We start from the raw sequence: 12,665 nt of genomic DNA, 5'->3' as shown, positions 1-12,665 counted from the left end.
TGTTCATCCACTCCAATGGATGCATGAAAATGGTATGTATTACTGTATGCACACAAGAACTAGCAAAGTTGTGAAATGATGTTATCAAGTCAACAATATTTTCAAAGTTACATTTATTGCACATGGTAAAAAACACATGTTCCAATCTAAATGTAAGTAGACAGTCAAAGAAAAGATAAAGCAGTTCCCACCTCCAGTTAGCTCCCGTTCAGTCTCATCTAAGATAAGTCTATTATGTTATTTCCGTCTTCATTATTGATGGTCCCTAGACAGTGAGATGGATGGACACAATATCTACAAGACAATGTTCCGGTTGAAAATGTTAACCTTAATGCTGAATGGAAGAATAGATCAATACACCAGTACAAATGCGTTGCACAGTCACTACATGATGAGAACCAATCTCTGATGGAGCTTTCTAGAACACTGACTCTTCCTCTTCCCTAAAGCTGTGTGTCAGGGCTGGACTGGGGAGAGGTAGTTCTCCTGGGCCTCAGACAGTGTACTCTCCTTCTTGGCTGGGGTACTCCTCTCTGATTCTCCACACACTACAACTGGGCATGACAGGGATACTTTCTCTGGGTGGGGCCCCAATTCTCCAGCTGATGTACTGTCTGTAGGCGCAGTTGCGAAGGGCGGCGATCCGTTGCTCCCCCTCGGTCAGGTCAGAGAGCGGCTCCCTGTACAGCAGCACTGCGTCCAACAAGGGACGACTCAGCACCAGCTGTTCAAACAGAGAGGAGGTGGTAATGCAGCAGCCAATGCTCTGCCTGCAGCACAGCTGCTCCTGGGGATGGGTGGAAGGGAGACAGCAGCCACACAGACACCAGGCTGGACGGTTGGGCCGGGGGAGAACCTGGGGCGGCTTGTCTATGATGTTGTTGGCTTTCTGCAATACACCAACCATGGCACTCAGGTGCCCTGTGTCGTCCTGGCAACAAGTGTGCAGTACATATCAAATTAGTCATATGCACTGATACAATATGTATGTTTTACCATACTGACTTACTGTATAAAAGACAAGAGGAGGATAACAAAGTAAGATTAAAAGTGACATCTTTATCTATTGTATCGGGGTGAGAATGGCACTACATTGGGGAGAACACAGTTATGCTAACCTTGCATGGGTGAACAGAGATGGGCTTCACTTGTTGTAAACTTTTCTTATGTGATTTTTTCACCACTCTTATATGGTTCTCGTCCACAAACGAGACACAGAGAATGCACTGGAAAATAGAAGAAGAATTGTCTCATTGTTCAGCATCTCACCACATATTTACATCAAACAATTCAGCCAATGAGAATGAAAATCTTGCTGTGGGTTTGTATAATCCTCAGTGGGGAATGCCATCCCACTCCTACATCCCACTCCTACCTGCTGTCTGTCCTGAACAGATTCAACTTTCTTCTCTGAGTAGTTCTGTCTGGCTTCTTTAGAGTAACAACTGGTCCCAATGAGCCAGTCGATGAATACAGTGGTCTACGAAAAATCACAATCATTGTCCTTTACTTTCCCTGTTCTTAGTTTTGCATTTGAAACAAGTTGAATAAAAAAGTCTGAATAACACTCACCAGTGTATAATATGATAGAGTTGATCCAATAAAGATGATCAGTTGGATTATGCTGAATTTTCCTGCCTTAGAAGAACACATTATATAAATTACCATTTGTATTTTTCAGATTTTCATGAATTAGAAAAAGAAATGCACGCCTACTGAATGGCGCAGCGGTCTAAGAGGTATCACTACAGCCCTGGGTTCAATCCCGGGCTGTATCACAACCTCCCGTGACCGGGAGTCCCATAGGGTGGCGCACAATTGGCCCAGCGCCGTCTGGGTTAGGGGAGGGTTTGGCCTGGGGGGACTTTACTTGGCTCATCGCGCTCTAGCGACTCCTTGTGGCGGACCGGGTGCCTGCACGCTGAAAGCAGTCGTCAGTTGAACGGTGTTTCCTCCGACACATTGGTGCGGTTGGCTTCCGGGTTAAGTGGGTGGGTGTTAAGAAGCGAGGTTTGGCGGATCATGTTTTGGAGGATGCATGACTTGACCTTCGCCTCCCGAGCCCGTTGGGGAGTTGCAACGATGAGACAAGATCGAAATTAAGGAGGAAAAAGGGGGTAAAGGGGGTAAAAAAAAAAAAAAAAAAAAAATACATTCACAAGATTACCATCATCATTGTTGCAGGTTTAAATGATGAGACTTACTCAGTCATACAAACCTTTCCAAACACCATGACATCAAACCTGATCCCAAATGCTTTAAACAGGGTTCTCTCCTCAACACCTTTCTCTGTCTGATATCTGGCAAACCTGCCAACACAAGTAGTAGGTTAAACAATGTAATATCTGGATTGCACTGATATATACAATTACAAATGTCTAGAGCAGTATTGAATGACAGATTTCCATAATTTGACATGGGTCAACTGACCATGTATGACCTATGACGTGACCGTTGGCCTCAAGAAGAAGGCCTGTCACAATTACCTGAAGTTGAGACCAGGGTACAGTGTTCTATTGCTCTCCTTCTCATCCAGCCGGCGGAAGGAGTATTTGGGCAGACAGTTCCGCAAGAACCCATCCAGGTTACAATCCCACTCAATTTGGATCCCAATGACGCCACCCTTTGGTGAGAGAGCATGGTGGAGATGATCTACTCATCGTGTTTTATATCAACCTGACAATCATGTAATCTGACGTAACTAAGGTGATTTAGGGCTAGATTCAATCCGTATCGCCGAAGTATCGCGGGAACATCTGCGTTATATCTCGATTTAAATGTAAAGGCAATGTTCCCGTGGTCGCGGAGACTGCACTGCACTCACGGTACACGCTGCACATGTTGGCTCAATTTTTGACACCACACTCCAAAAAGCAAGTTCTGCAGGCTCTAGTTTTGTCTAATCTTGATTATTGTCCAGTCGTGTGGTCCAGTGCTGCAAGGAAAGACCTAGTTAAGCTGCAGCTGGCCCAGAACAGAGCGGCACGTCTTGCTCTTCATTGTAATCAGAGGGCTGATATAAATACTATGCATACCAGTCTCTCTTGGTTAAGAGTTGAGGAAAGACTGACTGCATCACTTCTTCTTTTTATAAGAAACTTTAATGTGTTGAAAATCCCAAATTGTTTGCATAGTCAATTTACACACAGCTCCCACACACACACTTACCACACCAGACATGCCACCAGACTCTTTTCATAGTACCCAAATCCAGAACAAATTCAAGAAAACGTGCAGTATGATATAGAGCCCTTATTGCATGGAACTTCCTTCCATCTCATATTGATCAAATAAACAGCAAACCTGGTTTCAAAAAACAGATAAAGCAACACCTCGTGGCACAACGCCTCTCCACTATTTGACCTATTTAACATTTTTACGCGGATACGGATTGAATCCAAACCATAATTCTGTAATTCATTAAGTAATCAAACATGTCCAACATTATGTGCAGTGCCAAAATAGATACAGACAACAGTGAGTGACATACATAATTGAGGGTCATAGAGTTAGTTAATGTGAAAGTTTGTGGTTGCTTGAGAAACTCCCTGTAACAAAGCAGCCCACCTCAACTGCCATCTCTGAGAAGTTCTCTTTAGCCTCCTTTACAATGTCCCCCAGACGGAAGATGGGGCATGAGGAGTCTGTATGCCTGTTAAACTGGCAGCGCTTCAGGTAACTTTCCGTCATCTCAGGGAGGATGTTCCTTCTGTAAGACAAAAACGCATCGGTTAGATCCACTTTCACTAAATTGAAGAATGTGCTTATTTTCCATATTTTTATGAATTCATTTAATAGTTTTTTATGCTCTCAGAGTATGTGCAGATGAATGATCTTAGTTTGAGCCAGTTAGCTACAGCAGGAAAATAATCCTGCAGCAACAGGAAATTTGAATTATTATATGAATTACAATTGATGGACATTTTTGATACATTTTTCTTAAGGGAAAATCAAGTCTGAAATTTCTAAGTGGATATTACAAACTTCAGAAGCCTTTAAAATGTTTTAAACCTCAAATACACTACAATTTTGAAATGTCCTGCATTGCAGGAATGTTCTCCTGCAACAGGGTGTTCAAATTAAGATCCCACATCTGTAAAGGTAGTGAAGGTTACTCTAATTATAATATACTTGAGAACTGTGGTGTGCAAACTAAAAAGCCAAATTAATTCATATTGAATTGGAAAGTCTCACCTCATGAAATTAAAGTTGGGGAATCTGATGTTGTTTTTTATGAGGACTGTAAAGTTCTCAGCTGATGCCAAGAGAGCAGGCCTAGACGTCAGAGCAGTCATGAATTGTATTATTGAAGCAAAGTTGTGAAAACAATAATTTTTTACAGCGGACGGTTTCATTTTCATTTAAAAGTTTCTGTTAGACTACTGTGAAACAATGTTCCTTGGCATATTTGACTATATATGCAGCACTAACAAAGTGAGCTTCCTCCACATTAGAGGAACTAAAGTATAAATATAGCTGTCAGGCAGTGGTCTATGTAGAAGAGAAGATAACATTATTTACTGAGTAACTAACCTCTGCAGGGATCACATGTCAAATCACACTGAATTTGATGAGAGTAGGAGGACAGGCACACATAAATGCATACTGATGCTGAGAACAACAACAACAATAATAGTGAGCTTATTTACTTGGGGGGCTTTTTCTTGGACTCTATGGGGCACCACGCAGACACCTCACATGTTTTCCGTGTCACATCAAACTTCACACATGCACCTGTCTGAACCCCTGATAAGGAAAGCAACATTTGAATTATTGAATGGGTCACATGACAAACAATACCAACTATTATCTTAGATGTTCTATTATCATGTGTCTACATGTTTACTACTACTGTATAAACGTATATAACCATAATGTATCTGCAAATAGTAAAGAGCCCAGAGCGGAGCTGACCGTCTAAAACCTTAACACATCAGGGACAAATTCCTCCCCTCCATGCAAGAACAAATGGTATCACCAGATAGAGGTGACACAAACAGAAGAGAAGGATAATGGGAGAAGTTCTGGACAGTTGTAGTTGTACCATGACTGTGCTGATCCCAGAATCCCTTTACACAGTCCTCGTCTGTCCGACACACTTTTCCATAAGGAGGGACCTGTAATATAAACACTCCTAGGAGATTAGTGGGTTCTAGTCATCAAATAGAAATGATATAAGACATTAGAATGTACAGTAATTGGATGTCCTACTGGCACTCTACCTCAGGGCATTTTCCTTGCCTTTGTTTCTTTGTAACAATGACATTGGTCACCACGAAAAATGAATTCTTTCCCTTAAACAGAAAGTCAAACAAATGTATAGAAAGTCAGAAGCAATGTAAAAATATGTGCATGTATATTACAAATGTAATATGTGTATAATATACAACAATAAAACAACAATATTCTTTCACTATCTCACACACACATAAACACACACACACACACACCTGTGATGGCCCACTGTAATCCACAACGTCCCATACTATATCACCAACATCTGGTAAACTGGTCAAGGCCACTCCCTTGACCTTAGCAGTAACAGAGCTGACCACATAGTCGTGTTCTTGGTACTCCTTGTGCCAGAGCATCATAATGCTACAAAATAAAACATTATTTTATCATGGTATTAGGCAAATTGGAGTAAGTTAGCCTACTTTGATATATATCCCTGATCGTTTTAAAATACTATTGGCATGGTTACAAGAGATACAGTTGATGCAAGTAATACATTATTTTAGAATATAATCATTATATAAAACATTCATACTTTATTTTCATGCACACATTCTTGATCAGTCAAGGCGCGTGGGCGTTCGTAGTCTATTGCCGTTATTACCGCAAGATGAATCATTCTGCAGAATAGCCTACTCACCAGATGAACATCAGTATGACTCCGTTAAATGTCCATTTCAGCGATCCCAGCCTTACACTTTGTATTCGGACCAGTTTATGTGTTTCATACTCACATAGATTTAGCAGTTTACAAGGCATTTTGGATAAGTCTGACTGAGAGAAAGGATCTCTTCTGACTCATACTTGGTTCTTTCTTCTCCTTCCTCTGGGTCAGCTTGCAGCTGTTGCAGTTCCATTGACCGAACAATATTCTACGTCTGTGAAATTCAAGACTGGTCCAGTCATCGTTGTTGTGGAGGCAGTGTGCGTGCACATCCCTACTGAGCAGCCAAAGCGGAAAACAAAGTCGTCTTTGTCGATTGTTTTATGTTATTTGCTACTTTGAAATGATTTGACAATAAATTGCTTGAATAATAATATATTCATATTGAATAATGATGTAGGCCTTGGGCTATACCGGCAAGAACATTAAAAGAGGTAAAGGATATTAAATTAAGATTTCTGTCTATCAGTATTTGCATATCAAAGGGTCACATATCCTTATGAAGGGTTTCATTGTATCTGGGCAGGGGCACAACTTTCACTGGGGAAGGGGGGGATGTCTCCCCACACATTTTTGTCCCCCCCCCCAGTATTATCATTGTAATGTGATACAAAACAAGGCAACGGTGTGCAGACACCTACGAGTGGTCGGGTAGGTTTTTTGGAGTGTTTATCCGACTGGATTTAGGACCATGTGGAGACCACAGAGTGGGTAGACAGGCTGTGTGAAGGCAAAGTCTCTGGAAGTCTGTCTGGACCAGCACAGGAGAGTTGAGCATAGTTCAGTGTACTCCTTGCGCTCTTTCATAGAGTTGTAAAAGGAACAGAAACTAGCTACTCTTTAGTTGACTGACGTAGCCGCAAGGTAACTGCTCTTTAACAGAAAAAAAATAAACTAGTGTTTATTCGCAGTGCTGAGCTAGTATTGTAACTGACATGTAACATCCCCTCTCTGCTGAAGTGAATGAATAAGCTACACTAGTGAGTAGCTACCACACAGCTAGGTCAGCTCTAACTTCTAGTTATCTGTCAGATAGATAATAATAATTGCCACCTCATATCGCTAACAGCAGTTGTTTGTATGGATATGTTTTGTACCCTTTGTTTTGTTTGTATGGATATGTTTTGTACCCTTTGTTTTCTTTGCATGGATATGTTTTGTACCCTTTGTTTTGTTTGTATGGACATGTTTTGTACCCTTTGTTTTGTTTGTATGGATATGTTTTGTACCCTTTGTTTTGTTTGCATGGATATGTTTTGTACCCTTTGTTTTGTTTGCATGGACATGTTTTGTACCCTTTGTTTTGTTTGTATGGACATGTTTTGTACCCTTTGTTTTGTTTGCATGGACATGTTTTGTACCCTTTGTTTTGTTTGTATGGATATGTTTTGTACCCTTTGTTTTCTTTGCATGGATATGTTTTGTACCCTTTGTTTTGTTTGTATGGACATGTTTTGTACCCTTTGTTTTGTTTGCATGGATATGTTTTGTACCCTTTGTTTTGTTTGTATGGACATGTTTTGTACCCTTTGTTTTGTTTGTATGGACATGTTTTGTACCCTTTGTTTTGTTTGCATGGATATGTTTTGTACCCTTTGTTTTGTTTGTATGGACATGTTTTGTACCCTTTGTTTTGTTTGTATGGACATGTTTTGTACCCTTTGTTTTGTTTGCATGGATATGTTTTGTACCCTTTGTTTTGTTTGCATGGACATGTTATGTAGCTTTTGTTTTGTCACATTTCAGAAGTAAATGAACTTGGCAAGCTTTCGCCAGTTGATGTACCATTAGAGAGAGAGCACCAAAAGTTGGCTTACATAAACTATTATTTTTGCCTCAATCAAACTAGACAATGTGAGTTTAATTAGTCAGTATGTCAATGTAACGTTATTGATCTGTCAGTTTCCCTAGTTAATTCCCTACTTTTCACACTGACACAGTAATAAACAGCTCTAACATTAGAGGCTTCACTATCATGGTAAACAGAAGAGGTCTGTGCAGGACCAATTTCTTAATCCTTTTTTGCCCGCAGTCCCGCAATGTTATTTTAGGCGTGTGTAACGCAGCTCACTTGCCAGCCATGGTCCCAGCAATTTTGCGCCCAATAGGCAATATCAAATGTGCAACAATACCTTAAGAAACAGGTTAAATTACCAGAGGTTCTGGCACGGCCCTTATATTAGGCTATCTGTATTACTGAGCTATATCAGCCAATATGCTAGATGTAGATTGAAGCAAGCAGAGTAGGAGAGACTTGCACTTCCTCTTGAGCTATTTTTATAGCCTACCTTTAAGGAGTAGGAAGAATGTCAGACTGAGAAATATGGGTGATCAATATTTAGGCCTATTTCTAGGCAATGTAGTAAACTATAGCCTAATCATAGGAAAATTTAGGAAGTACATTTCCTTGGAAAGATAACTGCCCTGTGCTTTTCCGTCCATGTATACATAGGCTATAGCCTACTCTATTTAATTGAGACCACACACGCACCTGATTTCGCAGGTATGGCTACTGAACTGGAAGCAGCAAGAATGAAGACAGTGACACTTGCTACATTTTGCATAATCCTATAGGATATAGCCTACCTTTTAGGAGGACTATTTACAGGCAGAGATAAATAAATGGGTAATCCATACTTATTGAGAATGAAAAGGCGCAACGCTCACTCAGCATAGTAGCCTAACCTATGTGTGCGTTGTGCCTTTTCCTTTTCAATCATGATAAAAACATTTGATTGCACTTCGACTCACATTGGTTGAGCGCCTTCCACTTCTTTTCATTATCAATGTTTATTTACAGACACTGCAGTAAACTACAGTCTAATCATATTTAAGTTAATTTCATCGCTTACTCTATTTCAACGAGAACACAGATACTAGGCACCCAACTACGAGAGGTAGGCTACTGAAGTTGAAGCAGCGAATTCTAGTGTGTGAATAATGCGAAAAATATGTGCTTTTAATACAATAGGTAGGCTAATGCTTACAAAGCAGAAAGAGGACAGTTTCAAAATAATCTGTGGGACAACAAAAATATTTTCATCCCAAAGTCGTCTGTCTGACCGCCCGCTCCCGCCTGTAGCATGAAAAATGTCAAACGAGCCATAATCTCTGTCGGGACCAGCAGGTCCAACACTATGCTCATCATGTCTTAGCAGGATCAGACGGTGACAAGGGTCCCAGCAGGGTCAGACAGCCAGGGAAGACCAGTCTATGGAGCTCAGGTGAATTTCGCAGTATGTTTAGTGAATGATACAAAGTTCCATCTTGAATTGATGGGTAGACCTACAGTAGCTACATGACAGTAGGTTAAGTTTAAAGCTACAGTCTGGGATCTGGGAATAATGTTAGTTTCAATTATTGAACCATTTCTTCTATTTTTGGATAACATAATGTATAAATGTTCACCAAGGTAATTATTTGTCATGCCTCATTGTAGGAGGATCAGATGGTGACAGGGTTTCTCGGCAGGGTAAGGCAGCCAGGGAAGACCAGTCTGTGACAGAGGTGAGGTGGATTTTTGCAGATACAACACTTTATTCTCTCTGTCTAGCGAACACTGGACAAGCCAGATGCTATTTTAAGTCAGTCTAACAAACTTCCAAAGTTGATTTCCAAACTGTATCAAGGGTTGATAGAGGCTTTTCCTGATGACACAAAACATGTAAAACACAAATGTGAGGAAGACCTGGGAGACACTACTGATGATGATGAATGGATACAGATATGTTTGAATGCCCAATCATGTTCATATAATCTCAGACATAAAGACCATCCATATAACATATGCCAGTGAAACTGAATATCATGCTCTCAAAAATTGTATTATTCTGCTGGAGGTGTAAAACACAAAAGGGGACATATGTGCATATGTTATGGTCTTGTGAAGGCTGGCTGAATTCTGGCAAATAGTATGTTCTTTTATCTCAGTGTGTCTGCAGATTCTCCCTTCTCCTGTCACACCCTGACCTTAGAGATCCTTTTTATGTCTCTATTTTGGTTGGTCAGGGCGTGAGTTTGGGTGGGCATTCTATGTCTGGTGTTCTATGTTGTCCTTGTTTTGTATTTCTATGTGTTTGGCCTGGCATGGTTCCCAATCAGAGGCAGCTGTCTATCGTTGTCTCTGTTGAGAACCATACTTAGGTAGCCTGTTCCCACCTGTGTTTGTGGGTAATTGTTTTGTGTTTTGTGTTTCGTCACCTTACAGAACTGTTCGTTTGTCGTTTTTGTTGTTTTGTCAAGTGTTTCGTATTTTATTAAAAGTAATATGAACACTTACCACGCTGCACCTTGGTCCTCTTCTCCTTCTCCCGACGACAGCCATTACATCTCCCTGTTTTTGTTTGCTTGGAAATGTTGATACTTGTCACAATCGTCTTGAGGATAATGAGTGGACCAAGGCGCAGCGTGAGAGAAATACATCTTCCTTTTATTAGACGAAGACGTAACACGAAAACGAAACACTCTTACAAAACGAACAAAACAATAAACAACCGTGAAGCTATAAACGAAAGTGCACACAAAAGCTACTAACGTTCAACATAGTCAATTACCCACGAAAGCCTACTGTCTATGGCTGCCTTAAATATGGCTCCCAATCAGAGACAATGAATGACAGCTGTCTCTGATTGAGAACCATTCAGGCAACCATAGACTTGCCTAGACAACTATACTAAACCCAACCCCATACACTCAACAAAACCCCCTATACAATACAAACACCCTAAACTAGACAAAACACACAAACATCCCATGTCACACCCTGACCTAACTAAACTAATAAAGAAAATCAATATAACAGAGGCCAGGGTGTGACAATACTGGAGACTGTTATCAGAAGAAACTGTGTAACCTAGTATTTATAGTGGCTAATAAATGCATTGCCATTCATTGGAAGGTTAGTTATCCTCCCACAATGTATGGAAGAAATGTCAAGTTATGTACAGTATCACTACATTTGTTTTAAGATTAAAGGTATACTGTGCAACTTTCATAAGGTCTTATATGGACTACTAATATACGACAAAAGGAGTCTGTATTGAAAACATACCCACATCAGGGGAGATGTAGGCAGTCCCTAGCTGCTGGGCTGCTCAGGTCTGGCCATGGGGGTCTGCTGTACTGTTGTCACTCTGGCCTAACACACCTGAAACCAATAATGAATGTTTCACTAAATCAAATTTTAAAAATGGTCACATGCGCCAAATACAACAGGTGTAGAACTTACCATAAAATGCTTACTTACTAAGATCCTAAAGCTGAGTGTGGTGTGTTGGGTTGGGGCGCTACAGGGACGTGGACCGCTAGGGGCAGGACGGGGTGACCCAGCTATATTGTGTGCAAATAAAAAGCTCTACAGTACTGTTAGGCCTATGATATTAATTATATGGAGGGTGTACTGTTTCTGTGTGTTAATGGTGTATGTGTGTTTTCATTCATCTTTTTTCCCCCAAAACTTTTCCTTGAAATACATTTTTTTTTAAATGGGAAGGAAGTTGGGGAGAGAGTTGAGTTATTGACTAGACTGGTGGGGGTTGGGCATGTAGGCGGCTTGGGTTGGCTGGGCGTTCTGGCTGAAATTTGATATAGAGGATGTCTTAAAGACAATCAAAAGTTGTCTTTGTACTTTATTTGTAAGAGTTGTTCATTTGTTAGGCTATTGGTTAAAGGTGCAACACAATATTGATTATGGAATTATCATGGATCTTGTTCAGTCTTATCAATCACTTAAACATATTTAATAATCTCTTACCTAGCTTGATGACTGTGGGCATTTTTGCTGACTTTTTGTGGTTCTAAAGATGGCTAGAAGGGCCATGGGTCATATTAGATTATGTAGAAATGCAGGAAAAGTGCTTTAGATGCCCCCAAAAATGGGAGGGCCCCCAGACCCCCTGCCACATTATGTCCCCCTCTGCAAATAGCACTGCTGGGTGATTTAAAAAGTCATAGTCAATTGATCAATAATATAATAATACCCGGAAGCCAGCCGCACCAATGTGTCGGAGGAAACACCGTTCAACTGGCAACCAGGGTCAGCCTGCAGGCTACAGGCCCGCCACAAGGAGTCGCTAGGGCGCGATGAGCCAAGTAAAGCTCCCCCCGGTCAAACCCTCCCCTAACCCAGATGACGCTGGGCAAATTGTGCGCCGTTCTGTAAGACTCCCGGCCATGGCCGGTTGTGGCACAGTCTGGGAATGAACCCGTGTCTGTAGTAATGCCTCTAGCACTGCGAATTCTTTTGTAAAATATGTCAAATCTATGAGAATAGAAAGGTTCAGTACATTTGTGTGTACCTGTATGTCATTATCACACACTATTTAGTTCAGTTCTTTGCACCCCATCATTGTGAGGTATTGTTTGTTTTGTGACAGTTCTATTCAGAGCTCTGTTTTTCCCCGTAATTTAGTCCTCCCGTGTATGATAGTTTTTGCCTGTCTCACTAACGATGCCTTTGGCCTATTCCCTGCATGTACCGTAGCCTATCGTATTTCCTGTTATCAACCTATTGCATGATCTCCCGGACGACGTTGCTAGCCTTTTCCCTGCCTGTACTGTTGCCTTGTTGGACCCCCTGTGTATGACCTTCTGCCTGCCCCTGGACCCAGCTACCTGCCTCCTCCTGTGGTCCTTTACAAATAAACACCTGCTGCGCCCTGCGCTTGAAACCAGCACTCTGTCTCCCAACATGTTCATTACAGTTAGATATTAGTGCACTGTCGGAACTAGAAGCACAAGCATTTCGCTACACTCACATTAACATCTG

The 12,665-nt window shown here is 41.1% G+C and overlaps 1 protein-coding gene across 2 annotated transcripts; it reads right to left on the bottom strand.

The window, feature by feature from the left end:
* Positions 1–96: 96 nt before the first annotated feature.
* On the bottom strand, positions 97–6,179 carry LOC129826160 (P2X purinoceptor 4-like). 2 transcript variants are annotated; one of them, XM_055886543.1, is made up of 13 exons: positions 5,876–6,179; positions 5,451–5,598; positions 5,223–5,294; positions 5,045–5,117; positions 4,650–4,746; positions 4,195–4,275; positions 3,568–3,709; positions 2,487–2,623; positions 2,219–2,309; positions 1,573–1,638; positions 1,376–1,480; positions 1,119–1,226; positions 97–931 (listed from the first exon to the last, which is right to left on the bottom strand). In XM_055886543.1, exons 1-13 carry the CDS (start codon positions 5,992–5,994, stop codon positions 494–496), a joined length of 1,677 nt encoding a protein of 558 aa, XP_055742518.1. In that variant the 5' UTR covers positions 5,995–6,179; the 3' UTR covers positions 97–493. The 2 variants fall into 2 exon arrangements, with proteins under 2 accessions (XP_055742518.1, XP_055742519.1); XM_055886544.1 differs by having other exon boundaries at positions 5,970–6,179.
* Between the last annotated feature and the right edge of the window lie 6,486 nt (positions 6,180–12,665).

This window comes from Salvelinus fontinalis, chromosome 28 (genome assembly GCF_029448725.1).
Source record: "Salvelinus fontinalis isolate EN_2023a chromosome 28, ASM2944872v1, whole genome shotgun sequence".
NCBI classification, from domain to species: domain Eukaryota; kingdom Metazoa; phylum Chordata; class Actinopteri; order Salmoniformes; family Salmonidae; genus Salvelinus; species Salvelinus fontinalis.
The sequence above is the reverse complement of the archived record's forward strand: the minus strand, read 5'-3'. Positions and strand labels throughout refer to the sequence as shown.